General features: G+C 43.4%; 2 protein-coding genes across 2 annotated transcripts in view; both read right to left on the reverse strand.

The window, feature by feature from the left end:
* The window catches only part of TBCD (tubulin folding cofactor D), a 281,185-nt gene extending 273,868 nt beyond the window's left edge, over positions 1–7,317 (reverse strand). Inside the window, exon 1 of the mRNA XM_019502452.1 lies at positions 7,077–7,317. Within this exon, the coding sequence (XP_019357997.1) occupies positions 7,077–7,269 (193 nt within the window). The 5' untranslated portion in view covers positions 7,270–7,317. The remainder of the gene's footprint in view (positions 1–7,076) is intronic.
* A 5,363-nt stretch (positions 7,318–12,680) lies between these two features.
* FN3K (fructosamine 3 kinase) lies at positions 12,681–25,279 on the reverse strand. Its single transcript, XM_019502546.1, has 6 exons — positions 25,086–25,279; positions 20,118–20,269; positions 19,473–19,564; positions 18,395–18,471; positions 15,363–15,485; positions 12,681–13,490 (listed from the first exon to the last, which is right to left on the reverse strand). The coding sequence occupies exons 1-6, from the start codon at positions 25,224–25,226 to the stop codon at positions 13,152–13,154; spliced, it is 924 nt and encodes a 307-aa protein (XP_019358091.1). The 5' UTR covers positions 25,227–25,279; the 3' UTR covers positions 12,681–13,151.
* Positions 25,280–27,345: the final 2,066 nt, after the last annotated feature.

Raw genomic sequence — 27,345 nt, forward strand, 5'->3', positions numbered from 1 at the left:
ACACACACACACACACACACACACACACACACACACACACACACACACACACACACACACACACACACACACACACACACCCCTACCTTTATGCATATAGAATATATCAGAAAAATTACTAAGACCATGCATCTCACTCATGACTACCATCCATTACTGTTCCAACAACAGACATTCATAAATTCATGCCTGAGCATCTTTCATGTTGCCAAAAGCCAACCCTCAGAGCGCAGACAGATGAAGAAATGTGGGGTCCTTTTTGCATGACCCCATTGCAGAGCGCACTATAGCTCTCTCTTCCAGAAGACCAAGCTGGCAGTGGTACATTTCTGATGGAGCGTTGCAAAGTGAGGACACTACTATACTGTGTGGACTGGAACTGTTACAAGCAAACCAGCCTTGCTCTGTATATCCCACCTGCCTTCCTATTGTTTACATCTCCTTGAATCCTGATCCTAAACCCACCCATTCTCCAGCTACTACATTCTGTTCCATCCCTCACCATCAACAGGTGTCAGTCTAAAAATCCCACAAATACACAATCACAGACTCCAAGTGAGACGGAAACAAAGCTGCTGGATCCATTACCACAAGAGTCCAACAGCAATCAATAGATCGGAAATGGTAAAGGCTCCTCCAACACTGAGGATGGATAGACACTGGACAGGTATGGAGAAGCAGTCATAGAGCAAAAAGAGCTCCACCACTCAAAGAACTACCTCTCTCCAGCCCCTGGAGAAATGCCAATGCATATAGCTCAACTCTTAAGGGTCAGTAATTAAACCAGAATTTGGACATTGTAGTTCAGCATCATTTCAGATTTGGAAGGTGTTTTTTACAATTATAAGGGCTACTAGCTCTTTTCATAAGAAAATCAACGCCAATTTGTTCCCACAATTGATATACAAGACCTTCCTTCCCTCAGTTGACTGAAAAAAATGTCCTAGTCATTATTGCCCATGACAGAGGTCAACAACCTTTTTAGGCTGTGAGCCAAAATGATTTAGTTCAGGGCAGCGGCAGGCAGGGGCAGATGCAGGGGATGCAGTGGTGTGGTCACACGCCTATTACACAACACACCTCATGTGCCAGAGGCTGCAGTTCCCTACAGCCCTAGATTCCTGGTTCCCCTGAGAGACAGCCAGAGCCCCTGGCTAGTCTGGCAGATCCAGGCAGACCCAGCATTGAGCACGTGAAGAAAGGGGGGATACAGCCACTATCCCCAACTGAGCCAGGGGCAGGAAAAGCCCTAGGATGGCTTCATAGATTTCACAGACATTAAGGCTGGAAGGGACCTCAAAGATCATCAAGTCCAGCCCCCTGTCCCAGGGGCAGGAAGTCAGCTAGGTTCAAAGGACCCCAGCAAGATAAGCATCCAAGCATTTCTTGAATGAGTCCAGAGTAGGTGCCTGCACCACTTCTGAAGGGAATCTATTCCAGGTCCTGGGGGCTGCGACAGTAAAGAAATTTTTTCTTATGTCCAGCCTAAAACGGTCTTGTAGGAGTTTATGACTGTTGGTCCTTGTTTTTCCTTGGGGTGCTCTGGTGAACAGAAGTTCTCCCAGATCCTGATGAACACCCCTTGTGTACCTACAGGCAGCCACCAGGTCCCCCCTGAGCCTGCGCTTTTCCAGACTGAAGAGTCCCATGGCTCTCAGCCTCTCTTCATAAGGCCTGTTCTCTTGCTCTCTGATCATGTGCATGGCTCTCCTCTGGACTCTCTCAAGCTTCTCGACATCCTTCTTGAATTGCAGAGCGCAGAACTGGATGCAGTACTCCAGCTGCACCTCACCAAGGCCAAGTACAGCGGGAATATGACATCCTGAGATTTACTTGAGAAGCATCTATAGATGCAAGCCAGGGCTTTGTTTGCTTTGCCAGCTGCAACATCGCATTGGTGGCTCAGGTTCATCGTGATCCCCACATCTCTTTCAGCAATGGTGCTAGCAAGCATGGCACTGCCAAGCCTATAAGTATGCTGCCGGTTCCCCCCCCCACAAGGTGAAGTACCTTACATTTATCGGTATTGAATGTCATCAGGTTTGTGTCTGCCCACTTACTAAGCTTATCCAAGTCAGCCTGGATCACTAGCCTGTCCTCAGGTGTGGACGCTGTGCCCCAAAGTTTAGTGTCATCAGCGAACTTAGCCAGTGAGCTTCTGACACCAATGTCCGCATCATTGATAAAGATGTTAGAGAACCAGTCCAAGGACAGAGCCTTGACTGGTCATGGAGCACCATAATGATTTGCTGCCATCGACCACTACTCTCTGGGTCCGACCTCGGAGCCAATTTTCCAGCCATCGGACTGTGGTGTAGCCGAGGTGACAGTTGGTCAATTTTTCCGTGAAGAGGTCATGGGACACCAGATCAAAGGCTTTTTTAAAGTCTAGGTATATGACATCAATCTCTTCTCCCTTGTCCAGGTGATGCATCACCTGGTCATAGAAGGAGATGAGATTGGTCAGGCAAGACCTAATTGTGACAAACCCATGCTGGCTATCCCTCAGGATGTTGTCCTCAGCCAGCTCAACCAGAAAGGTCTTCTTGATAATTTTCTCGAGAATCTTACCAGGGATTGAGGTCAAGCTGACTGGCCTGTAATTCCTGGGATCTACTTTCCGCCCTTTTAGGGCTTCTGCCCCTATGTAGCTAGGGGCTGTGGGGAGTGCCTATTCAGGGTCCCAGGCATAGGAGCAGCAACAGCAGCAGCAGCAAATAGGGCTTTGCTACCTTCCCCTCCACTGAGTTTCCCCCACTAACCTGAGGGATACAGCTGCTGGGTACAGGGCTGAGATGGGGATAGTAGCAGGCAGTCCCCCCTCCAGCACCTGCTCCTGCCCAACAGAGGTCACCCAGGGGGACTGGGCAAAGAGAAAGATTATGGAAGGGGAGACCCACCTACCATTACTGTCCTCAGCCAAGCCTGGCACCCCAAGCAGCCACTCACAGAAGCCCAGGCTGGAGCAGGCAGGAGCAGCCCTAGGGCTTCCCCCTCCTTCCAAGTTGCCCAGGGACAGCGACCATGCACTTATCCCCCTCTTCCTATGGTCAGAGGCAATCCTGGGCCAACCCTGATAGAGAAGGAGAGAAGGGAATGGAAGGGTAGGTGAGGTGCTGCACTGCAGGGGAGAGAGTCTTACCTGCTTCAGGGACTCTCCAAGAAATCCCTGCAGCTGTTGCTAAGGCAGGGTCTGCCCTGGGAATGGGGGCGGTGGGGAAGAGGTGTAGCCACCCCTGCAGCAGCCAGTCATCTCACACTTCCTGCTTTTCCAATTCCTAGATCTACCCATGGAAGCTAAACAGAAGTTAGCACTAGGACCCAGGCCACCACTGCCACTTCTCCCCACAGCAACACATGGAAAGTGCCTGCTGCCCACCACTGAAGCCCCACATCTGGAAGTCAGGTCAAACGACTCTGCAGGTTAAGGGTTGCCGATCCTTGGTCTAGTATATTTGTCATGGCCTGCCTGTTCAGCTGGAAATAGTTACAAGACCCTTCTAAAGGGATCATTTCTAGAATCAAATCCTGTGCATTATCTATATTGTATATTATATCTTGGCCACATTTTTTAATTCAGGGAAATTCTGACTTCTGCCCAAAAGCCTGTACTATGCATTTTAGTATGTATAATGCCACAAAGGCAACCTGTCACAAGCTCTATAAATAAAGTACCTTTAAATTAAAGTAAAAACTAAATCCAATCTAAAGCATCAGAAGAAAAGAGAATTAGATTTCAGCAATGATCACAGAGTCGTTGAAGCAACACAAGATTCTTATCCGAGTAGCCAAAGGAACTTCAGATGTCCTCTTCTCTATTTCCTTTATTTTGGAAGCTGGGGAGGAAAAGACTATAGAAGTGGAGGAGAATTCTTAATCCTTCCTTTTTACTGCCTTTCTCTTTTTGAAAAATTATCCTGCTTTCTACATCTTTGCTACTTTACTTTTGTTCTTCTCTTTACTACTAAGAGCCTAGATGCAAGTAACGTTTAACAGCAATACACTTGGAATGTCTCTAGATGGCACTGTAGAACTAAATAAAACATGGGAATCAACTTCAAAGTTTTCTCAATCTGCTCCACCTTGACACTAGCTCTTACAACACTACTGAGTACCACTGTACTATCTAGTAGTAAAAGACAATTTTCATAAAAATTAATAGCCTAGTCAGTCAGTGGCAATTTTAGCCATGAAGAAAGCATGTGAACAAATACAGCAATTACAATCCAATGAACTCTACTGATTCCTACAACAATGGAGAGATTAAACAACGTTCAACATCCTGCTAGTTTGCTTGCCCATATTGCAATTCTGCAATCAGAAATGACTTCCAAGACTGTAATACTGGCAAGACTAAACTTAGAGTACACTTTTCAAGGCTATGATTTCACATTTTATATTTAAAAAAAATATAGCCGCACGTGACTGGCCACACCAAAGCAGCACAGGGTGCAGCTGTGGCAGTGGTCTTAGCGGTGTGTGGCAGTGGCAGCCCCCCTGCCCCCCCGTCCAGCCACATGGCACGTGTGTGGCCCACAGAAGGGCACCACTGCCCTCGCCCCCCCCACCCCTGCTCCTGGCTGCGGGCATAGAGACATACTCCCCCTCCCCAATTCTCAATCTGGTTCCACCAAGCCCCTTCCCTTTCTCCCACTCCACTCCACCCCATCCCCACACACACGCTTACCTGCTGGTGTGTGTGCATCTGTGTCTGTCTGCATGTGTGCCTGAGTGTGTGGGGCTGAGGGACTGTTGTGGGGGGACTGAGGAGCACCAGCAGGGCTGGGGGAGCTGTGGGGGGCTTTTAATTTTAATCATGGATTAGCAGGGTTTATCAGAGAATTTAGTTTTTTATCAGAAAATTTGCAATTTTTTATCAGGGAAAACCAGGATCCCTGCTTATCAGGTGCCTAACTGGTGTACTGTTGTCACCTGCTCAGAACTGAGTCTCTGCCAATATGGTGAGCAGGTTAAGGCTTTGGTGGCACATTTAATTTCTCTTGCTGTTTTTCAGTGGTACTTTTAGGATCTTCAATCTAAAAAAAAATACAGTTTGTTATGGACTCTTTGGGGTTGAGCTGCAACTTAAGATATGTGGGGAGGGCTACAGTAAATGTTTATGTCTATTAAGTGGTTGCCAGAAATTGCAGGGGATTGGACTCAATGATGTTTGTGGTCCCTTCCATTCCTATGTTCGTCTTCTATGGAACATAGTAAGGCGCATACCAAGTGCCTTATTAAGGTACCTTAATAAACCTTACCAATTATGTCAAAACAATATAGATAAATATATCAACTCAAATTTAACATAAAAGTAAGCCAAAAGTGTTTTTTTGTCACCTGACATTCCGTAAATAATGGAAGAAGTGCATAAGACACATTTTCACTATTTCCATGTTTCCTTAAGACTCTCATTACTGTGCAATCTGGCTCACCCAGCTCATAAATCCTTCATCCACCCATGTTGCACTTACCAGCTATGGCAACTGTCACTTTAGTCCCATTAGAGTAGAAGCCTGACATATGTCCCTATATCCCAGTGGTGCTCAGCATTTTTCTTCCGGCCAACTGGATGAGCAATGCCTGGTCCAACTGCAGACAGGATAGTGGTTCCAGTCCAGTGAATGAGGCAGAGTGGCCAGCACCTAGCCACATGGGAGGGGGACGGGAGGAGCAGGACAGCCCTAGAGCAAGGAAAGGAGGCTTCACCAGCCCCACAAGCACAAGGAAAGGGATGTAACCCACCCCTCCAGGGAAAAGGGGGCATGGCATGGCCTGGCCCCCAAGGGAATGGGGGCACGTCCTGGCCTTACCCCAACCCCACAAAGAAAAAGGGTCATGGCCTGCCCCCTCTTCTTGAGGGGAACAGGGTGTGGCCTGGCTCGTAACAGTAAAGGGGTATAGCCTAGGCCCAGCCCCCTGGGGGAAAGGGCGTGTGGCCCAGCCCCAACCCAGTCAGGGGGAAGGGGGGGGGGAGGGGCAGGGGAACAACCTGACTCCAACCAGACATGCGGGTCTTGGGGTTTGAGAATTAGTTGGGGGGGGGTGGGGGGGTGGCTGTATTAGTGGCCACCACTCCCCCACGGCCAAATTCTCTGACTTGTGGAACCATTGCATCTGGCCTGCGGGGCTCCCCACATGCTGCGTTTGGCCTGCAAGCTGAAGGCTGAGCACCCCAGCTATGTCCTATAGGATATCAGATCACAAAAAAAATTACAGCTCCATACCTTTGTAACATATTATGGCACAAGCGAAGTACACTATACCAGGTAAGTACATCATTCACTAAACAGCAGGTTTGCCACTCATTACTTACTTTGTACCAAATACTGGTTTCTGTGAGGTATGTAAAACTGCTTAGGTGCACAGCATCTTTCAGCCCCACTGTCTGCATGCTATGTGAAAGCATAACTGTCTGCTTTGCAACTAACTGTATTTCATTTAAAGTACACCAGAAATAGTAAAGGAAGGAGAACTGTCACAGTGCTGATATTAGAGGCCTTGAATATGAACAGGGCTACTCAGTTTCACAGCTTCATAGAGACTAGGACTGAACCCATTTGTACGCATACAAATTAACGTCCTCAAAGTCATTTGAGGAGTAACTATAAAATCAGTGTTTTCTGGATCGGTGTTTTTGATGCACCAGAAAGGTTTTGCACCACATCCCATGTAACTGTGCCAGCCCCACCAGAGAAGACAGATCTCTCTGGAAAGGGATGCAAGTCAGCAACGAGGCCAACCTTCCTCCGAGTCACTCTCAGATGACAGGGGGTCTAGGATGGCAGTGCTGGGTCTGATCACCCCAAAAGGGCCCAATTCAGCCGTGCAGGGAATGGGGGGACCAACCCGACTGCGTGGGGAAGAGGGTGCGGCCCAGCAGCAAGGGGCTTCACACTTGGCAGAGGGGAGGAGGGGGGAAAAGCACATGAATCACCCATAAATTTCCGGGCGGCTGGCGAGCTCCGGGGACCGGGCTGAGCACCCTGGGCTCCATGCCCCGCGGCCCCTGCTCCTAGCACGGGAGGCGGCCTCACGCGAGGGGATGGGGGAGATGGATGGGCATCCGCCCTCACCTATGAACTTCTCCACGGCCGTCTCGCGAGCCACCAGGTCCCCGCAGACGCCACGCAGGTTGCGGATCAAGCCGCTGGTCTCCGGACCCTCCGTGAAACACTCCAGGGCGCTTCCCTGGGCAATCACGTCAGGCTCACGGCTCCCACCCTCCTCCTGAGCCGAGTCGTCCCCGTCCGCACCGCTCAGAGCCATGGCCCCAAGCACCCGCCGGGCCGCGTCACCCCAGCAACTGCCGCTCGCGCTCGGCCGGCCCCAACCGCTCCGCCTCCGGGCTACGGCGCGCAGCGCGGGACAAGCGACCGCCAGGGAGGCTCAGTCCCCGAACGCGGCCCCGCCCCCCGGGGGGTGGGGCGCAGCAGGAAGCGCCTCCTCCCGCCGCCGGGGCCCGCTGTGACTGGTGGCGCCGTGCAGGGGCACGTGATCTCCCGGGGCCTGCTGAGGCACATGGGCCACGCTCGATAGAGAAGGAGCTGCGTGGCCTGCTTCCCCTGCTTACCTGTTTGTTGGGGATTTTTTGGAACTATAAACACAACATCTAGCAAAATCTTTTCTTCACACACCTTACGCCATATTTAAAACCCACGCACCTGTTACAATAAACCCGCACTCCCGCAGTCCTTTCCCTAACCCTCGGAGTCTCAAACTGTGGGTCATGACCTGCCTCGGGGTCCCGAACAACTTAAAAGGGGGCCGCAAACTTCCCCCACCCGGAGAAGCAGTGCATGGTGATAGCACAGAGTGGTGAATGGCTGCAGCAGGTGGCATGTGTGAGTTCCCTGTCCCCCGCTGCCATCCGGCACTCAAGGGTCGCAGTATCACAAAGTTTGAGCACCCCTGCCCTAGCCCAGTCACAGTCTCTTGGTCCTAGCCCTGCTTTTGGGGTTTACATTCTCAGTCCGTTTGCTGTCCTTGTGGCTGTTGCTTCCACTACTACTGCTGTCATTGGTGCTGACTCCAGGTCCGGTTCTGTCACTGGCCTCTCGGTTACCCCTGTCTACTTCCCCTCTTGGGAGGTCTTTGCCAGGTGAAGTTGGCTGCATCTTCTCTGTCCTCTCCCACCAATTTCTGGTGGTAGGACTAGAGTTCACACAGAAACATTTTAGCAGTCTGTTTCCTCCAGCTCCATGAGTCTGTACATCGGGAGGTTCCTGGACCAAGTGTCGATACAGCACTGCCTTCCTTGTCATCCACCTGACCCCTGTCACCTCTTCGTGGAGCCAGTTTTCCTTTTTCCACACCCACTTGGTGTATGGTCAAAGCCATAAGAGGTGGTCAATGGTCTCTGTTTTGCCTTAGCAGATTTCCCTGGGGCAGCTGTGTTGAGTCTCTGTGTCTCTGCACCCTCGCTGGGGGTGCCTGGTGAGCTATTAGCCAGTTCAGGTCTCTGTGGTCCTTTCATAGGTCCTTGTGGAAGATCTGCTCCCAGACAGCTTGGCAGTTGTCTTCGGGGAGCAGCTCCACGGTCGATAGCCTGTCTCTGGCTCTGACCACCTTCTGTATCTTTCTGTGGCTGGATGTGGTAGCCGGGCATTGATTTGGTAGCCCATACTCGCCCCGGAACTCATCCAGGATCCTGTAGAACCAGGGGTGCTCCATGGTCCACAGTCTCCCTTCGGTTGGTGCACACACCCCCCACCATCTTAGGAGGTGACCTGCAAGATACTTGAGTAGACAGGCTATTTTGGTCTCTGCACCAGTCGCCAGCTTGCAGATCTGGCTCATATACCTTGCCCACAGGAAGAGGAGGATGTCTGGCATCCCCCTGCCTTTGGTCCATCTCTCTTGTACAGGGTCTTCCTTGAACCTCTGGTCCCCTACCTTACCTGTGGCAGGTTAGGGTGTTAGGTGAGGTCTGTGTTGTGTCAGGGTTGATGGCAGAGTTTATGGTTGTATGGGATGGTTTAGCTACAGATACAGCAGGTTGGACTAGATGACCCCTGGAGGGCCCTTCCACCCCTACTTCTCTGTGATTGTGCTAGAGGAAACATCTCCAACCATTCTGATCCACAGCCATAAATACAGTAGTTCCCAACCTTGCAGTCACAACCCCATTTGGGGTTGCAATGATCAAAAATGAGGTTGGAAAGATGCTCAACAGTGTCGACCATTTATTTTCATAGACATTTGGGCTGGAAGGGACCCCGGAGGATCATCGAGTCCAGCCCCCTGTCCCAGGGGCAGGAAGTCAGCAGGGATCATAGGATCCCAGCAAGATAAGCATCCAAATGTGTCTTGAAGGCATTCAAAGTGGGTGCTTGAACCGGCTCCGGTGGCAGTCTGTTCCAAACCTTGGGGGCTTGGACAGTGAAGAAGTTCTTTCTTATGTCCAGCCTGAATCGGTCAGTATTATGATGAATATACTTCCTGTTTATAAATATGCAGCTCTTGCCCATGGCAGTTATTCATCTCCACACGATAATTGCAGATCCAGTGCAAGGTGCTTACACGTTATAGGAAGCTGACATAAAATCAGTAGGTTGATGCTGGCCTAAATATGTTTTACATGACAGACAAATCTAACGTGGATGCTTTTCTCCAAAAGTTTCTGCTTTGAGTTCTAGCAATAAAACTAATGACAAGGATGAGTATGGGAAAGGAAAGGAGCACAAGACATGAAAGCGAAAATTTGATGAATCCCTCATTGTGCTTGGATTTACAAGTACTGGGTGAGTGGGAAAGAAAGGGCACAGTGTGTTTTGTACCAGGCTGTTTTGTCTGTAGAAAGCATAAAACCCAACAAGCTTAAATGTCATCTGAGTTCACAACACAGGGAACATGAAGGAAAGCCAAGGTCATTTTACGAGCAATAGGAAAAGGAATTATCTTGCCAGAAATTAAAATTTAAGACCACTCTGTCCATGTCTGTGCAGTCACAGAGGGCCTCATTTGAAGTGATTTATTGCATTGCTCACTGCAAGAAACCTCTCACTGTCAAAGAAACATTAGTCCTGCCCACTGCACTTGTCAGGGTCAGAATTATGCTTGAGGAAAAGTCAGCAAAAAAACCCGTAATACTGCTCTCTATGGTCAAGCATAGGGTAGAAGCACAGTAAATATAATCCACAGTTAAAGCAATTGAAATAAATGTCAAATAAAAGCATTTAATACCTTCTTTAGACGGTGTTTTTTTTAATCTAAAAATAATTTTAAATTATTTAAAATTAAAAATATGAAGACCATAAGCATTGTTATACCATATTTATGACTTGTTGATCTTGTCTGCATCATTTTGGGGTCACAAAAAATTTCCATTATTTAAATGGAGTCCTGCTGAGGAAAAGGTTTGTAAGCCATACATTAATAGATTTATCATCCATGAATTTATCCAGACCCTTTTTTAATCTGACTATACTATCTGCCCCCACTACCTCCTGTGGCAATGAATTCTATAAGTTAACTACATGTTGCATAAAAAAGTACTTCCTCTTGTTGGTTTTCAGTCCATCACCTACTAAATTCAGTGGATCCCCCCTAATTCTTGTATTCTGGGACTTGGTAAACAACAGTTCCCCGTTCACTTGGTTCACACCCTTCATGACTTTATAGACCTCTATCATATCCCTCCTCAGCCTTCTCCTTTCCAAACTGAAGAGTCCTAGCCTTTTTAGTCTCTCCTAGTACAGCAACTGTTCCAGACCCATGATCATTTTGGCTGCCCTTCTCTGTACCTTTTCTAGTTCTACTACATTCTTTTTGAGATGTAGGGACCACAACTGCACACAGTATGCAAGATGTGGATTTGTACCATGGATTTGTATAATATACTCAGTTCTGAAGGTTGGAGCTATCTTCATACAAATCTCCTGCAGGAGGGAAAAAGTCAGCAAAAAGATGACTGAAAAATGTAGCAGCAATTAATTTGTTCTATACAATTCTTTCTTGCCAGCCATTTCTCTCCCAGAAAAATCTCAACTTCACTTCATTTCATCTCCACCCTCATCCAGTCCTCACATTTCTCTGTACACTTTCTTCGACTGACTATTAATTTTCCTCCCTGACACCAGGAATTTTCCATTTCTTCCCTCCTGCCATGCCTCCTGGTACTGGACTCTCAGTACTCAGCATCTCTACCCCACTTGAATAACTGCACACAATGGGACTCATCCCATCATTAGTTTCAGTACTAGTAGCTCAGGAAAGCTATAATCACAAGATACAGAAACACCATGATCCAGTTAATGCAATGCGAGCATTTTTATTTTATTTGATGTGCGCATATTTTAATTTCACAAGTACTTGATAGCATAGTACATGTATTTTATTTCTCATATAAGAAATATTAGTTCTCATGAACTTTCCTGTTGTCTCAGACCTGAATTCTGCACCTGAATAGTTGCAGTATAAAATTTCTTACATCAACAAGATTACTCCACCTTTCAATTTTAAGCACAGCAAGTATTTGACTTCAATTACTGTTATGATTTTGCCTCATTAGTCTCTGAATTCAGAGGAAGTATGATTTCTAATTTGATCTTTTTATTCTGTTCATTATATTTATACAGAATTCACTTCATTCCTGTCCAAGGTTTCTGAGAGTTTAAGGTGAGATTATATAAATTAACAATAAAAAAAATAGAAAACATTCAAAAACAGATAAAATCCATCTACATTTTTCACTATCTATGGTAACTCACTTTTTTTGGAAAGGTATTCTTTTTCAAAGTGTCATTCATAATGGTAGAATTAAAGCTAAAACAAAACTGGCAAAATGCATTTGGCATTTTGGACCAAATGTTTTGCTTATTGGTCATTAAAACTCATCACAGTCTAAAACATAACTATGATTCTGCAAGCACAGTTGCTTACTAAAATATGAATTTGTGAGATTACAGCTATAATTACTTTCTTATTCCCATTTATTTATTTAAGTAGATTGATTACTTTTTGTACTGCTGCTCACACTGTTGAGCTGCTGACCCTACATTTGTTTTGTTTTTTAAAGAAAACAAAATCAATGAGAATTTGTTTTTAAAAAAGAATCAAACATCAAAAAAGCAGAATCAAGGGACTCTAAGCAGGAATAATCAAAATGAGTAACTTTTTAACCCAAACATTCTGACTTTGTCATATCAGTAAATCAGCAATGATGCACTAGCCTGGCTTTGTCTGCAATACACTAATTCTATATAACTTTAACATTTATCAAACACCAATCAACATGCATCCTTCATTGCTGATTTATTGTTCTCAAACACCCAGGATTATTATACTGTAGACAGGGGTTTGGTATGTTTTTTAACAGTTGGTTTAAACCAAATGTATTTTCATCAATCTCTTGTATAGTGAAAATTCACTTTCTGCCCAGGCATTTCATTCTTCAGTAAACACAGAACCTACTTTTAGGGAGTATTAATTTAACTGCCTTTTTCTTGTAGAGAGTAGAGTAAAAAAAAAAAATCAGAAGAAAAGTATTTTTAATTGACACAAATGTAAGAAATTGTTTCACACAGAATTGCATAGTGTAGTATAATTAGTGTTAAAGCCAAAAAGACTCTGATTGACTTCCATAGTTACTGGACCAGAACCTTCAGAAGAGAAGGAGAAAAAACATTGAAAGAATTGTGGGGGGGGAAAAGAAGAAGAGAGGAAGGAGACGAAAGTAGACTAAAGAAGAAAAGGAAATGATATCTTAAAGAAGAAAAGGAAACGATAATTTTCAGTATCGGAATCCCACTACTGAACAAGGAGCTGCTCACAGGGCAGCAGTAGAAGTGGTAAAATGAGTGGGAAAGCAGCAACCTAGGTAGATGTGGGATAGCCAATGGAGGTGAGATTAGGCTATAAATCAGACCTCTGTTCAGACCTGGTCACCATCATAACAACAGGCTGTACACAATTTTTACCTCCCCAGTCTATGAGTAATGTGCTAGTGAATTAGTCAGTAATGCATAAATTACACAACTACTGCAAGCATTTAGTGGGGCTCAAAAGTGTACATATACCACCTTAACCTTTAATGTCTGCTGTGTAGTTTCTTAGCAGTGTTTCACTCATCCTTGCTTGTGTTACTGTCAACAAGTAGGGAATCTGAATTACTCTGATGCCATTTTGTTTGAGAAATACTCTCTACATGATTATTTTAAGAGCTTTCTCATTACGTTTAAGGTAGACCCCCTGTACCCTGTCCCAAAGTGGTTCCAGTGGTTTATATAATTAAAGAGCTGGTACAATTTGTTTCGCTTCTCAAACCCTGGAGCTTTAGGGATTTTACTGTGGTAGGCAGAGAAGAAAGAGCTGCTAAAGCCACCAAACATCCCAGCAATTGCTAACTCAAATTCTGAATGGCCATAAAAGGAAGCAGGATCAAAGATAATAGGACCAGAGTCATCCTCAGCTACATTTCCAGCCCAGAGGTCCCCATGAAGGAGAGCAGGAACAATCTCCACATCACAGAACATCTCAGGAATCTTCACCTAAAAAGAGCATAAACAAGCAAGTAAAAATCTATAACTTCACCAGAATAAAAATTATAGGGTTACATAAGCTAAAAAATAGAATTAATCAAAATTATTGTCTATCTTCAATCATCATGAAGCTGTTTTCTTATTGAAGTGTATAGGTGCAGGAGTTGGTCTGTGGTGTTAATCAGAAATAATTCTGATTTGCTCCAGGCAGTTTAATGCATCATTTAATCATTAATACTTGCATCCAATATTGCCATATTGATTCTAGGCATTGATCATGTCAGCTATCACAAGAAAAATAGTATTTTGCCTTCACTGGAACAGTACTAAAAAGAAAGCAACTCTCATTACCAAAATGTTGATATACCTCCTGAACTGATGCCAGAGACCAAGTGAGTGAGTAAGAGAATGAGTATGTGTGTGATTATTTCTGACAACAAACCAAACAAGCAACCACCTGGTTACATTCTTATTTTCCCTTACCCTGAATTAAAGTTCAATCATATCATAGGTGAAGGTACACAAAAAGGCATTTCCTTTTTTTTGTGTGTTCCAGCTCTGCCACTGACATGCTCAATGACTTTTACAATACCAATAAAATTACTCTCATGCACAACAAAATACTCTCATATACAACTGAAATCTTTGTAACAAGATTATTTTCAATTACAGATTATTTTACAGTTCATAGCAGTAATTTCTGAATGGGCTGAAGCCAATAACCTTTCAGATCCCATAAATTTCAAAATTAAATTATTTCATTCCTGTTCTCTAAAAATGTGGAAGGTCCAAGATTTACACAGCATATTATGAAACGCTTTTTTATTATAGCAAGAAATACTTTCCTTATCCTTCAGTCCTAGACCACAAGACATTTTGCAATTGTTAATTAGCCTTGTAGTTTGCACGTTAGAATATGTTCTGGAATATATTATATCCATGCTATGGTTATCTTTATGCTAAGCTGCCATTTTACATGTATTTCCATTTTGCAGAAAAAAAAATAATAAGGGTGGGGGGGTGTATGGGTGCTGTGGGTGTATAATTGACAGTTGGATAATTGCAGCAGGTCAAAGTCTGCCCCATGGAGATCAAAGGGCAGTGAAGGCAGACCCCGGATGGACGCCTTAACCAGCAACACCAGCCTATCTGCACATCAAGAGACTTGAAGCTGGCACCCCTCTCAACTAAACATTGCCTTGAAGAAGTCTGCAACTGGCCACCGCAGCGCAACTCCAAGTGCTGCAGATAGGTGACTTGGTGTGAATGGTGTGTATGGTGTGAATGAGTAAGAGTGAGTTTCATATAAGCTCCTAAGTTTGCCTCAGTTATCCATATATCATGCCGAACCCATGCGTTGGTAATTTATCCAACACAAAGACCCATTGCATAGATGGGGAACTAAGAGAGGAGCTAAGTATTTTGGCAAAGGTCATTAAACATGTCAGTGGCAGAGCTGGAACACAAACACAAGAATCTGACCCCATTCTAACTGTAGGAGACAACCAGGTCTACCGATGTAGCTGACATACAAATGTCCCATATATTAATACTACTAAATATTCCTTCACTTAAACTGTAACTTTTCAAACATAATATACAAGCTGGTCATTAGTAGGTGGTGCCTGAAGTACATCTGAATCCCAGAATTGAATGCACGTATTGAATCTGCACCCAATTCAAAAGGCCTTTATAGTAAGGCATGCCCTAGTCATTTAGCTCTGACACCCAAACCATCAGTGATGTTAGTTTTGTTCACTAAAATAAAAAAACATTTTTTGTAAAAATAGTTTGAAATGCCTTTGAAATATGTATAATGTATGTTTTTTATAGATATGACAGATCTCTTATTTCTGTTAGACACATTTTAATTTTTCCTACTTTAAGTTGTGACCACAGTTCTCTTGCTTCTCTGTCTCCATAATCTTTCTCAATCAAATCCATTTGAGCTTGGAGTCGGTACCGGATAAAGAAAGTAGGCCAATCACTCTGCCATTCATTCACCTGGCAAATAAAATATCATAGTCCAGGAAATCAGGATCACTTTAAGAGAAACAGTACAATAACATATACTTAATCTTTTTCAACATGACATCTCTGTATACTTGTACTTCTGATACTATACCTGGCAGCCATGCTACCTGTGTTCTTGGCAGGGTAAAGGCCTGTTTGATCCTTGTACTGTTACAAGACAAACTTAAAATTTGAGGTGCATTGATGCATCTCAAGCAAAACCAAGGAAGTGATTCTTCCGCTTTACTTGGCATTGGTGAGAACACAGCTGGAGTACTGTGTCCAGTTCTTGGCACTGTGCTTCAACAAAGACGTGGAAAAGCTTGAGAGAGTCCAGAAAAGAGCCACTTGTATGATCAGAGACTTGCAAGACAAGCAATGCAAGGAAAGGCTGAGGGAAATAGGACTCTTCAGCCTAAAAAAGATAAGGCTGAGAGGGGACTTGGTAGCAGCTACTGCTACATCAGGGGAATACATCAAGGGCTCAGTGAACAACTGTTCACCAGGGGACCCTTGGGGAAAACCAGGAGTAATGGCCACAAACTCCTGGAAGACCATTTCAGACTTAACATTAGGAAAAACTTCTTCACAGTCAGGGTGTCCAGACTGCGAAATAAGCTCCCTCCAGAGGTGGTGCAGTCACCTACCCTAGAAATCTTCAAAAGGAGACTGGATGGTCACCTTGCTGGAGTCACCTGACACTGGTTGTCTTTCCTGCCCGGTGCAGGGGGGCTGGACCCAAGGATCTTGCAAGGTCCCTTCCAACACCTAACAATCTATGAATCTAAGAAATGCTACTTGATGTTTTATTGATCATTTTCTTAGAGGTGTACTTCATTCCATACCCACACTAACAGAGGCTCTGTCTTCCATATGAGATATAAAACAAAAGCTCTGGACATTTCCAGTCACTGAGGTGTCCTAACCCTTTAATCACATTATGTTACCTCTGGTTATGTTAGCTCTGAGATAATTACAGTCTACATCCCAAAATTCCCTCTGACATTTCATATAACGTATGCATGACATTGCATATTGGGTCTCAAACTGTTGTTTGTGAACAACCAGTGGTCTGCAAAGCCCTTCTCAAAAGTCTGCTCAATTAAATATTTTGACTGAAATTCAGTCCTGTGCAGAGTTAGCCAAAGGGTCAGGCACTGCAGAAAGCATGCTCTGAAGCTTTTAGAGGGATTTAAGGGCTGCACATGTCTTACCACTGGTAAAATTCACCCATTTAGAACTGAGAAGAGATGCTGGGAAAAAATGATTTATGATGGCATCCGTATTCTATCAAGTATCCTGCAAAGTAGAGAACCTGTAAATTTTCACTTCCGCTCCAAAACTGCTACATAGGCTTATGGTCTACTGTGAAATAGCTGTCTCAGAGGTGGCTCTATTTTAGTGGTGTTTTAATAACCCTAGTTGTATTTGCACACATGAATAGACTACATTGAAATAGCATTATTACAATGAGATAATTAAGCATTCAAAGGTTAGGAAATGCCAAAATTAAGGTAATCCATGTAACATTTGTTCACTTCCTTATTTATGTGTGTTATGATGTATTCTTTTACATAGTCATCTACTATTTTTTCACAAGACACTCACTTTAAGTACAAGTGACCTATACTCAATGAATGAGACAGGATTGTATATTGAATGAGACTTTCTTAAGATATCTTTTACATGTTTTTAATTAAGAACAAGACGTCATCAGTCAGAAAGTTAAAAGCCCTGTTCATGAATGTCGCTGGTAGATGTTGTAAGGCTTCGGCCCCTTCCTGGCTGGCGCCTTCTTCCCCACCGATGTTAGGGTGAGACCGCACCCTGGGGCCACCTAGATGGTTCTGAGCGCTGCCCCTACTCGCCTGCCACGACTTTGATGTTGATAGATGGGGAGGCAGTTACTTTTCCCAGGGACCAGCAGGCTAGGAGTTAATCACTCCTGCTCCCATCACCTGGTGGAGGTCGCCTCTTCCCCACTGGGCTCTGGGTCAGTTGCTACCTGCTCCTCCCTCTTCACCCAGCTGCCCTCTAGGTCTTGCCATTGCTCACTGCCTTCCCCACTGGGGTAACTGAATGCTCCAGCGCAGCCTGGTCTTCACTCACGATGATGAGAACGACTTCCTTCTCCCTGCCGTGCCCCTCCGGCCAACTTCAGCTCCCGGAGCCTTCACCTGTGGTTTTCCTTACCAGGGTTTCCTCATGGATGCTGGGGCTTCTTGCCCCGTGCCCAGCTCCACTGCTCCTACACGGCTCCACCACCTGCCTCTCCCCGCCAGCACTCTGCCTTTCCCTGCTCAGCTCCGCCGCCCGTCTCTCCCTAGCGGCATTCTCCGCTACCTCCGAGCAGCTGGGTGTTTCCCCAGCTGCCCCTGTGCTGGTTTTAGGCCCTGCCCCCAGGGCTCTCCAATTCGCAGGCTCAGGTAGCTGCAGAACCGCTGAGCCTGCATCGGTGTGTTCTCACAGCTGCTGCTCATCCCTGTCCCTGCAGTGAGTATCGGGGCTCATCGGGCAGGATTCCGGGACATGTTGGGAGGGGGGCTTCTGCCTCCCCTCCCACAATGAAAAAAAACACACCCCAGATTTTCATAAGTTAAAGGAGGAAAAATACTTAACTTGTAAGATCAGAATGAAATGGCAAGAACGAAAACAGTTATCATAACAGTGTATTATGAATAAAACAAGTCACTTACTGTCATAGGTGCCAACTTGTATTTTTGCCAGGGAAGGGGGGCCTAAGATGATGGACATGTGGAAAGTTTTATGCATTTCAGGTGACAGCCCTCTTCCCGAAGGGAGCCAGGGCCCTCGGCCCCCCATGTACTCGGCACCTCTGCATAATGTAGAATTAATTCCTGATTTTACCATGTAATAACTTTCATAGATCTGGGGCTTACCTGTGGTATATAGCCACAGCATGTTGCTGTATGGAATCCAAATTTATCCACGTACTGAGGCTCAGCACGCCCTGCACCTTTATCAACAAAAAGATTGATTACATCAGGGTTGCAAACAAGTGATATCTGTCTCCAGTCCTGAACTGTGTAACGGCCACAGGTTTATAAATCAAGCTCTGAGAGTATTAGACAGAAAACTTTACAAAACATAAGTAATTAACTGTTTGTGAAATTGTAGACATCAAACAAAAAAAGTATTTTTTCTTTCCCACAATTTTTTCTTTCCCACAAATTAAAAGTTTTCTGCTAACTTCAGTAGAAACTGGATTAGGATCCTACTGAATTATCTTTGCAGTGTATTCTGTAAATAAAACTAGAGCTCCTCTATCAAACAAGCTCAAACATTTGTTGAATAGTTAGTAATTCTTTTAATAAAAAGTGCATTGTATTTACTGTAAACATGAGTTGTAAAATATCATCTCTAGCATCTGTGCATGCTTTATAAACTGGTCTTACACATTATATAACAAGTTACCTGTTTTTCACCCGTGGGCATTTTTAATAGGATCTTGTTTTAATGTTAGTTAAAAATAATCTCACTGGTTTGTATCCTGTGACTCCAGGAAGGCTAAAAGTTTTAAAAGGCACTGAGAGATTAATTTGACACAAATTTTGAGTCCGTGTAAAAGATAGCAAACCTAAAACCAATAGAAATCTTCTTTATTTATTTAAATTATAATGTCAACAGGTATTTTATTTAACAAACCAGAGGCAAAGTAAAGAGTTAAAACCCTTTTTCAGTTTGGTCTTTCATGGATGAAAGGATTACACATATATTCATATTATTCTATGCACACACATGCACATATATACCATATAATCCTTATATGTAATATTTTTATATATAAAGTACAAATTAACACACATGTACATGTAGGTGGTGTCTTACCAATTAATGTTTCTTTTATACAGTTTTTTTCTACTCATAAGGATTATAATGTCATATGTATTAAACACAGTATCACATTCAAAAGCTATGATACCAGTGTTCTATTAGTCCAGAAAATCTATACTCTACCGATTGTGTTTCCTTCCTTTTTTAATTTTTCTCCAAGTTTTTGGTTGTAAAGGTGAAGATCTGCTACCTGCTCCCCAAGCTTTGCAGAATACCTTAAGATCAGAGACAAAAAACTAAACATGTTACTATGCATTGAAAACATATCTTTAAGAATATTCTCTGAAAAATTAAGACCAGCAATGGCAGGAAACAAGTGTATGAATCAGGCAGCCATTTAAAAAGAAAAGGGAGTGCTGAAACAGGTTGACATGACTGTAGGCAACCAGAAGCATCCAGAGACAAGTTAATTACCTGAGAAAATGTATATGACATGGGCTGTTTCCTGCCAGCAGACCTCACACTAAAGTTTTCAGTATATGATAGATAAAGGTAAAAGAGTGGGGAAATTTTCAGAGCTCTGGCAGGTATATGAATAATGTGGAATATTTTGCTGACATTTTAATGGGTCATTCTGTACTAGCATAACTCCATTGGAGCAAATGAAAGTACACCAGCAGAGAATTATGCCCAGAAGTTTGACCATTGATTTTAATGTCTCCAAGACCAAGATATCACTTGCTGAAAAGAGTCTTATGGATGGACCTGAAGTATAAGCAGGCAACTCTAAATATTGCAGTAAAAGAGCAGTATGAAATTCATGCATACTTGCTAAGGTTCCTCATCTTCAGGTGCTCCATGACAAACATTGCACCTCCTCCAGGCAGGTCAATCACTTTAATGGGCTGAGGAACTCTCAGGGTGTTTGTCTTTTGAATAGCCTCCAAACTTGCCATTTCACCTTCAAACATTTTTCTTGCCTGTCAATACAAGAATATCACTAATTTTGGTCTTCATGGGATCCTTCAGGGTGTGGGGGGGCACATGAGGGAGAGGGGATTGTGAAATCAGCACATTTATTCCTCCTTAATCATAAAATGTAGCAGCAAATTAACAAGTTACATTCAGAATGATTGTTTAATTACTTTAAATAGACAGACAGACAGACAGATAGATATTGATCCATCGATAAATAGATATACATATATAGGTATTTATTTTTCTTGCAAATCTTCTACATTACAACGCAATATACAACTTTGCATGGTAAACTCTTAAAGCACGTACATGTAGCAAACGTTTGACCATATACCTATGTCCCCCATAGTTTTTGGTGAGGTTAAAACCTAATAACCAAAAACACAAACTACTAGAAGTAAAGGATTAAATCCTTAAACTGTAAGTAGCAGATTGGTTTGCCAGACCAGGCCAGCCACAAAAAGAAGATTTAAGCACAAGCATTATCCAGTAGTTTATTTCTGAACAGTTTCATTTTCATAATTATATTGTTCCCAACAGTTTCTAACAGTATGTTTCAGAATTAGATAAACCAAGTTTATCAGTTTCTGACAAACTGAGCTACAAATTTGCAGAGGAATTCTCTGCTCCATTTTTATTTACCCACGGTAAAGCCCAAGTACAGCCTGAAAAAGTAGCATTTTCAAATTCAAAAATAATTCTGAATACAGATCTCTATCCTTGCATTTTCTTCTTCACATTTTCTTCTGTTTAAACATCTGCAGATGCTTGCTACATATCTGATTTCAGGGTTCGAAAACAGAAATGTTTCCGCATTTTGTATTATTTTATTCTATTTCAATAGGAAAAGAAAAAAAGGTTTATCTATCTTAAGTACTTACAAGACTCTGTTACTGACTTATTTGAATACCTCAGTCTTTTAACTTATTTACCCTCATAGCAGCCCTCTGAGATAGGGGACTTTTAAAGCAGAAAAGTAAGGCAAAGAGAGAAAAAGTGACTAGACCAAAGTCACAAAAAGACTATGAAATAGCAGGAACATAAACCCTGGTTTCCCAAGCCCTAAATTAGTATCCTAAGTACAGAAGAACAAAGTGCAATGGCTGTTTTGGGAATGGTTGTTTGTTCAAGCCTACTCCTTATTCTGACAATCCCCATGTACATCAGTAGAAACTTTGCCTGAGTAAAGACTACAAACAGCATTTAGGTCATGATCCTACTACTAATTGTGATTGGGCAAAGTAGGGGCCTGCTTATATGCAATAGACTGAAGGTTAGGGCACTAGTAAGGAAGACAGAGAAATCATGTGAAATATAATTTTGGATTTAATTTTTAGGTTGACTGAGTTATAAAAAGATTAGAGCTGACAGAAATTTTAAAAATTAATAGCAATTTATGAGGTTAAAAAAAGTTGCAAATTATCGCAATTCTAATTGCATAGTTAAACAATAGTCAGCAGCCCCCCACCCAAATCCTTGTTGTTCATGTGCCCTGCACCTCCTCGCCACAACCAAAAAGGCATAGCCCTGCCCCTGCCCCACCCCATGCCTGCTCCAGACTCACCAGAGTGGACCACCTGGAGCGTGTGTGAACAGCCCCAAACCCGACCTGCCCTGCGCCTGCTTCAAACTCACCTGCCCAAACTGAGCAGTGGCAGAGGCCAGGCAGAAGCTGCTGCTCAGCGCAGAAAAAAAGCAGTCCGTCCCCCTCACCGCTGCTGAGCGCTTCTTGCTGCAGCTGCCTGGAGCCTACATCCAGGCTGCCCTGCGGCTTCTCTGCACTGCCCAAAGGCTGCGGTGATGTCAGCAGAGAGGAGCCACAGGGCAGCCTGGGTACGGGCTCTGTGCAGGTATAGCAAGAATGGCCCAGCAGCAGTAAGGGAGAGGGGCTGCTTTTCCCTTGTGCCAAGTAGCAGTTTCTGCCAGGCCCCTACTGCTGCTCAGTGCAGATGGGTGAGTCTGGAGCAGGCACAGGGCAGACCGCTGTGTGCACAGGTTCCAGCTGGTCCAAAGCTGGTCCGCTCTGCTGGTCAAAATGAAGTATGCGATTAATGTGATTAAAAAATATAACGCATTAATTTGTTTTTGTTTTAATCGTGTAAGTTAACTGCAATAAACTGACAGCCCTAAAAAAGACCAATTTTTTCTTTAAAGAAACATGAAGAATAAATCAGCTTTATATATAACTGAAGATATTTCCTCATTATATTTCAATGAACTTTAAAGGATTTTTTAACTTTGAGTTGCACCTTTATAGCAATCAGCTGAAAGCTGATTTAACAATTTCTGTATATGCACAGAACCATTGGTAATACTAGGGCATTGGTCCTCAACCTTTTTAGACTTGAAGCACCCCTTCTTAGATTCAGGACACTTCTCAAAAATGCTCACTTTTTGTTTTCACTCATTTTTTGACTACAGAAAAGTAATAGAGCTATTTTTTGCACAAAGAACTCCAGAAGACCACAACAGGTCTCAGTATTTTTAACTCATAGGGCATCTTTACACGTGCTCCAGGGGGTAGGAGGTGGGGACCACTTTAAGCCACTCTAATTAAGGTGCCCACAGTGTCTCATGTATTCAGCATCCTGCACTTCAAAATGGCACCAGGTTGCTTTAAATAAAGCTTTAGCTAAAGGGCCCCTGCCACCATTTTGAAGCATGGGGACACTGAGTAAATGAGATGTGGAGGCTGCTAGAGCATGCTAATTAGCACACTCCAGCGCACTTGATTGAATCTGCTCCAATATGGTGTAATTACAGTGTGTTGGAGCAGGTTCCCCGCACATCTACAGGCACCCATAGTATTTTTAACACTGAATTCCCATTTAAACTCTCTGGGTTTATCTTGTGAATCAAGTTTGAACACCTAACAGTACTAATATTGCATGACACTGCATGACATTGAAAGGATCTCCAAGAACACTAGGGTGCTGTGGCACCCTAGTTAAGAATCACTGCTCTAAGCTATTGGGATTGTATGACTTAGCTTTCTCATACACCTAGTAAAACTTTCAAACAAGTAGGTAATACTTCATTAACTACTCTAAAAAGCTTTGCTATGTGACAGAAGCAATGCCTATTTAGAAGGGTTCCTTTCTATCTCTCCTCCTGAGTCTTTCTGTTTTTCTAACAAAGCCTCTAAAAATGAAGCACTAACACCGCTTACCTAACAGTAGATCCTAGAACAGTCTGTATTATAAATCAGACAGTAAGAAGTGATAAAGCAGTCACACTATCTCCCATTACACTAGAACCCCTTCAGCTCCTCTGTGCTCCTGCTTTTCACTGTCTCACATATTTTGTCTTAAACGTTCACTTTTCAATTGTAAATGGAACAGATGTTTTTGTTCAGGCATTAAAAAGCCACATTTGGATGCAAGCTTTCAAAAAATGATAGGATGCTTAGAGATAAGGCTACAGTTCCAACCCTATTTCCAGTTCTGCCTTACCACCAACCATTTGAGTTATTTATTTATTCATGTATTATTCTAGACTTATACAAAAAATAAGAAAAAGATCCTAACTGATATTCTGGGAAGCCATTCCAGAAATCAGATAGATACCACCAAGTAAGTGGCAATGCCTCAATCAGATACATGCTGAAAAGACTACTCCTTGTTAATTAGGGTACTAATCTTCTCTCCTTTTTTAAAACACAATAGACATAATCATTCAACTTATTTAAATATGAGGTCTTGTCTACAACAGAAGGGGCTACTACAAGTATGTCAGGGGGAGCACCAAGATCTGTGGGAGCAACTCTTCATGAAGGCATCCCTTGGGAGGACAAGGATCAATGGACACAAACTAATAGAGTGAAGATTTAGACTGGACATAAGGAAAAACTTCTTTTCATAAGGGTAACTAGAACCTGGAAAACACTCCTGGCAGAGGCGGTGCAGTCACCATCCTTGGAGGTGTTCAAGAGGAGGTTGGATAAGCACCTCATTGAGCAAGTTTGAGCTCATTAACCTCCTGCCTATGGCAGGGGACCAGACTTGATGATCTTCAATGTCCCTTCCAGTCCACTGATTCTATATTTGCCTCCACCTCTGTGACAGATGGCAGCAAAAATTAAGAAGATCCAGGAGGAGAGATCAATGCAAGGAAGGCAGGGGATCCTGTGGGATTAAGGCTGTGCTGGTAGAAAGGGACCAGGATGAGAGTTGCTAGAGTTCAGAGAGCAGCCTGTCCTTCAAACATTTCCAATATTGTCAGTACTACCTTACTTCAGCTCCCACTGCACCAGGTGAAACAGGTCTCTTAAAGGGTCTTGAGGGGTGATGCCATATAGAGAAGCTCTTAAGATGCAGGAGCTGTCTCCATGGCATCAGGAGGCAATACAGATGCTGAAGATCTCTGCACATCTCAGGAAACCTGTGGGTTTGTTGAGTCACACCCTCCGCCACTGAAAGAATCCCCAGAAAGCTCTCCAAGTGGCAAGTCACGGGTCTCAACCCTTACACAAGAGCAGTCACTACCAGGATGCCAGCTGCTCCAGTGCCAAGTGATTATTCCACATTTTAAGCACTAAGGCAACAGCTGTCTACTCTGCTTTTTATGCCGCCAGGTCAATTCTATTACACATTCTATGATTAAGGAACATCAGGTTGCTTTACAGTAGCATTAAATATATTATTAACCAAGTCTGATGTGTTAAGCATTGCCATAAAATATTTCAGTTCTTAGAGAGAAACATCTGAAGCTAGAAAACACACCATTTACAACCATCAGCAAACATCTGCAGGCAACTAAACAAACCCACTGCTCTCTATAAGCATCAACATTATCAGCTAAAAGTCTGTCAGTATTAACCTGAGGCTTGTGATTGATTTTAACAAACACTCGCCCACTGTCGGTTTCATAGCTCTGGCCTTGGCTAATGCACCCTCCTCCGGAGCTGCCAAATGCCTTCAGAAGGGAAGTCTTCAGTTCAGCTTTCAGGATCTTTTCCATGGTAAATCCCAGAGTGTTGTAGCTGTTTCCTGTTAAATGCACTGCAAATCAGGTTGAAAGGTCTGGGTCCTTCCTTCTCTCCCTGTCACTTTGCTGACAGGTGGAAATTGTCACACAGCAAAGAGAAAAACAAAAGCTGACAGAAACATCAACTCAGTAGATCATTCTCATAAATGTTTATTTTGGAATATTAAAGCTTTTATTCAATATATAGAGATTTGGAACCCAATTATTTGGGAGTCCTATCCCGGGGTCCTTCCATAGCTGTCCTGAGAGCTTCTGGTATTTGTAGTTTGGACCGATTTCATTTAATCTCTGTGTTCACATGAGTACCACAGAGATAAAATTTAAGCAAGTCGCTAGAGGGAGCCTAAATACAACAACATGAATCTGCTTGTGATTTACTAAGCCTGGTGCCGCAGAGCATTGTAATTGTTTAAGACCAGCATAATGAAACTTTGGGGCACAATGTAAGGCACAATGTAGACTATGTAACAAAGTCAGCAGAGCTATTTGAAAAGCAGTGATCTTTCCCCATTCACAGTTGCTTTGTGTGGACTAGTAATCCACATGCTTCAATTGAGACATTACTGATAGATCTCCTTTCCTTCTGCAGAGTTTGATCTTGCTTCCATTAAAATCAGTTAAGAAATTGCTCTCTCCTTCAAGTTGAGTCAAATGCCTTAAATTCTCTTAAAGTCAATGAGAATTGAGGCTATTCAGCACTTTACAGGAAACATTCAGGATTGGATGCTGTCAGACGAGCACGTAGTCAAGGCAGCAGCCCACAGATTCCAGATTCTGATTCTGGTCCTTCTGCTAAATTTCTATGGAACCTTAATAAGTCATTTAGCTTCTCTGAGACTCCTTTCACCTGCTCGTAATGTAAGGGATGGTGAATTGGTTACTTCCTGGGGATGTAAGATTTAATTACTTTATAGGTGTAAAATGCATTGCCATCCTCAGATTAAAGGTGCAAAGTATTATAATTGCTCTGATGCCACAGATTTTTTCTAAACTTTAAATGCCACCAGAGTCAGCAGAGCTGGTCTGATCAATAGTACTAGGTCCTATAAAGTTGCAGTCTGTGGAAAACACCCTAGTGCTCATCTCCACATATTGCTGACATGTGTTGTCATCCATCCCACTAATAGCTCTCTGGATCCTGCTGCCACTACCATTGGCCTCAGCACTTGCCTATGTCTTCACGTGTTTCTCTCTTTACAACAGTTTACATAATGAGTAATAAGTACTTCTGGGGATCAGTGAAGGCTAAAGAGCAATTAGTGCTGCTGGAAAAGAGCTGACTCTATTCAGCAGCACTAATTTTGTTATATTTGGAAATGGGCTCCTTGAATTGTATATTAATTGAACTATATTTGTAGTTTTGTTATATTTGGAAATGGGTCCTTGAATTCCACCCTGAACTGGAAGTTCTCTAGTTCTCCAAGGAATGGAAGAACTGTTATAATTCAAGTTTCTATCCAAGACCTGAGATCTTCAGTAGTCATGAAGAACTGGCAAATGTCCCTGTCTTTCTACCTCTTCCTAGGTCACTTTCACATAGCCAGGAAAAATGATGCACCAGTAGTTAATAGAAAAGAACAGGCATTGTGATAGTTACTCCCACCAAATTGCCATGAAGGTGATCTGCAATGCTTCTTATGGCCTAGGCGCCCCACAAAATTGTCAGCTAGAAACTGTACAGAAAAGCCATGGGACATTTATTTCCTCCTCCTCCTGTTTACAAACCTGCCACAAGTAATTACTTTTGCCATTGTTGTTTAAATGAGATGAAGTTTTTGCACTTTACTATTATAATCTGAGAATACTGGATTAAACTAAGAATGGCTCAGGTACTGAGCAAGGTGTCACCTGCTTGATTTGTCCTCAAACATATTAACGCATCTAAATTATGTTGTGCAGCATCTTCTGCCATTCCAGTACTGGGCCTCAGCATGGCTCTACCAATCAACTTAAATGCCAAGCCCTAACATCTATAACTATTTCAGGTCTACGTATCAACTCTGAGAGATGCAGCAATCCCAAATGTTTCAGTCCTGGGACTCACCTAGCAGACATGGACAGTAGAAATTACTTGTTCAAAATTATGGAGTAG

Source organism: Gavialis gangeticus, unplaced genomic scaffold (assembly GCF_001723915.1).
Source record: "Gavialis gangeticus isolate Ggan-Ray unplaced genomic scaffold, GavGan_comp1, whole genome shotgun sequence".
Classification (NCBI taxonomy): Eukaryota; Metazoa; Chordata; order Crocodylia; family Gavialidae; genus Gavialis; species Gavialis gangeticus.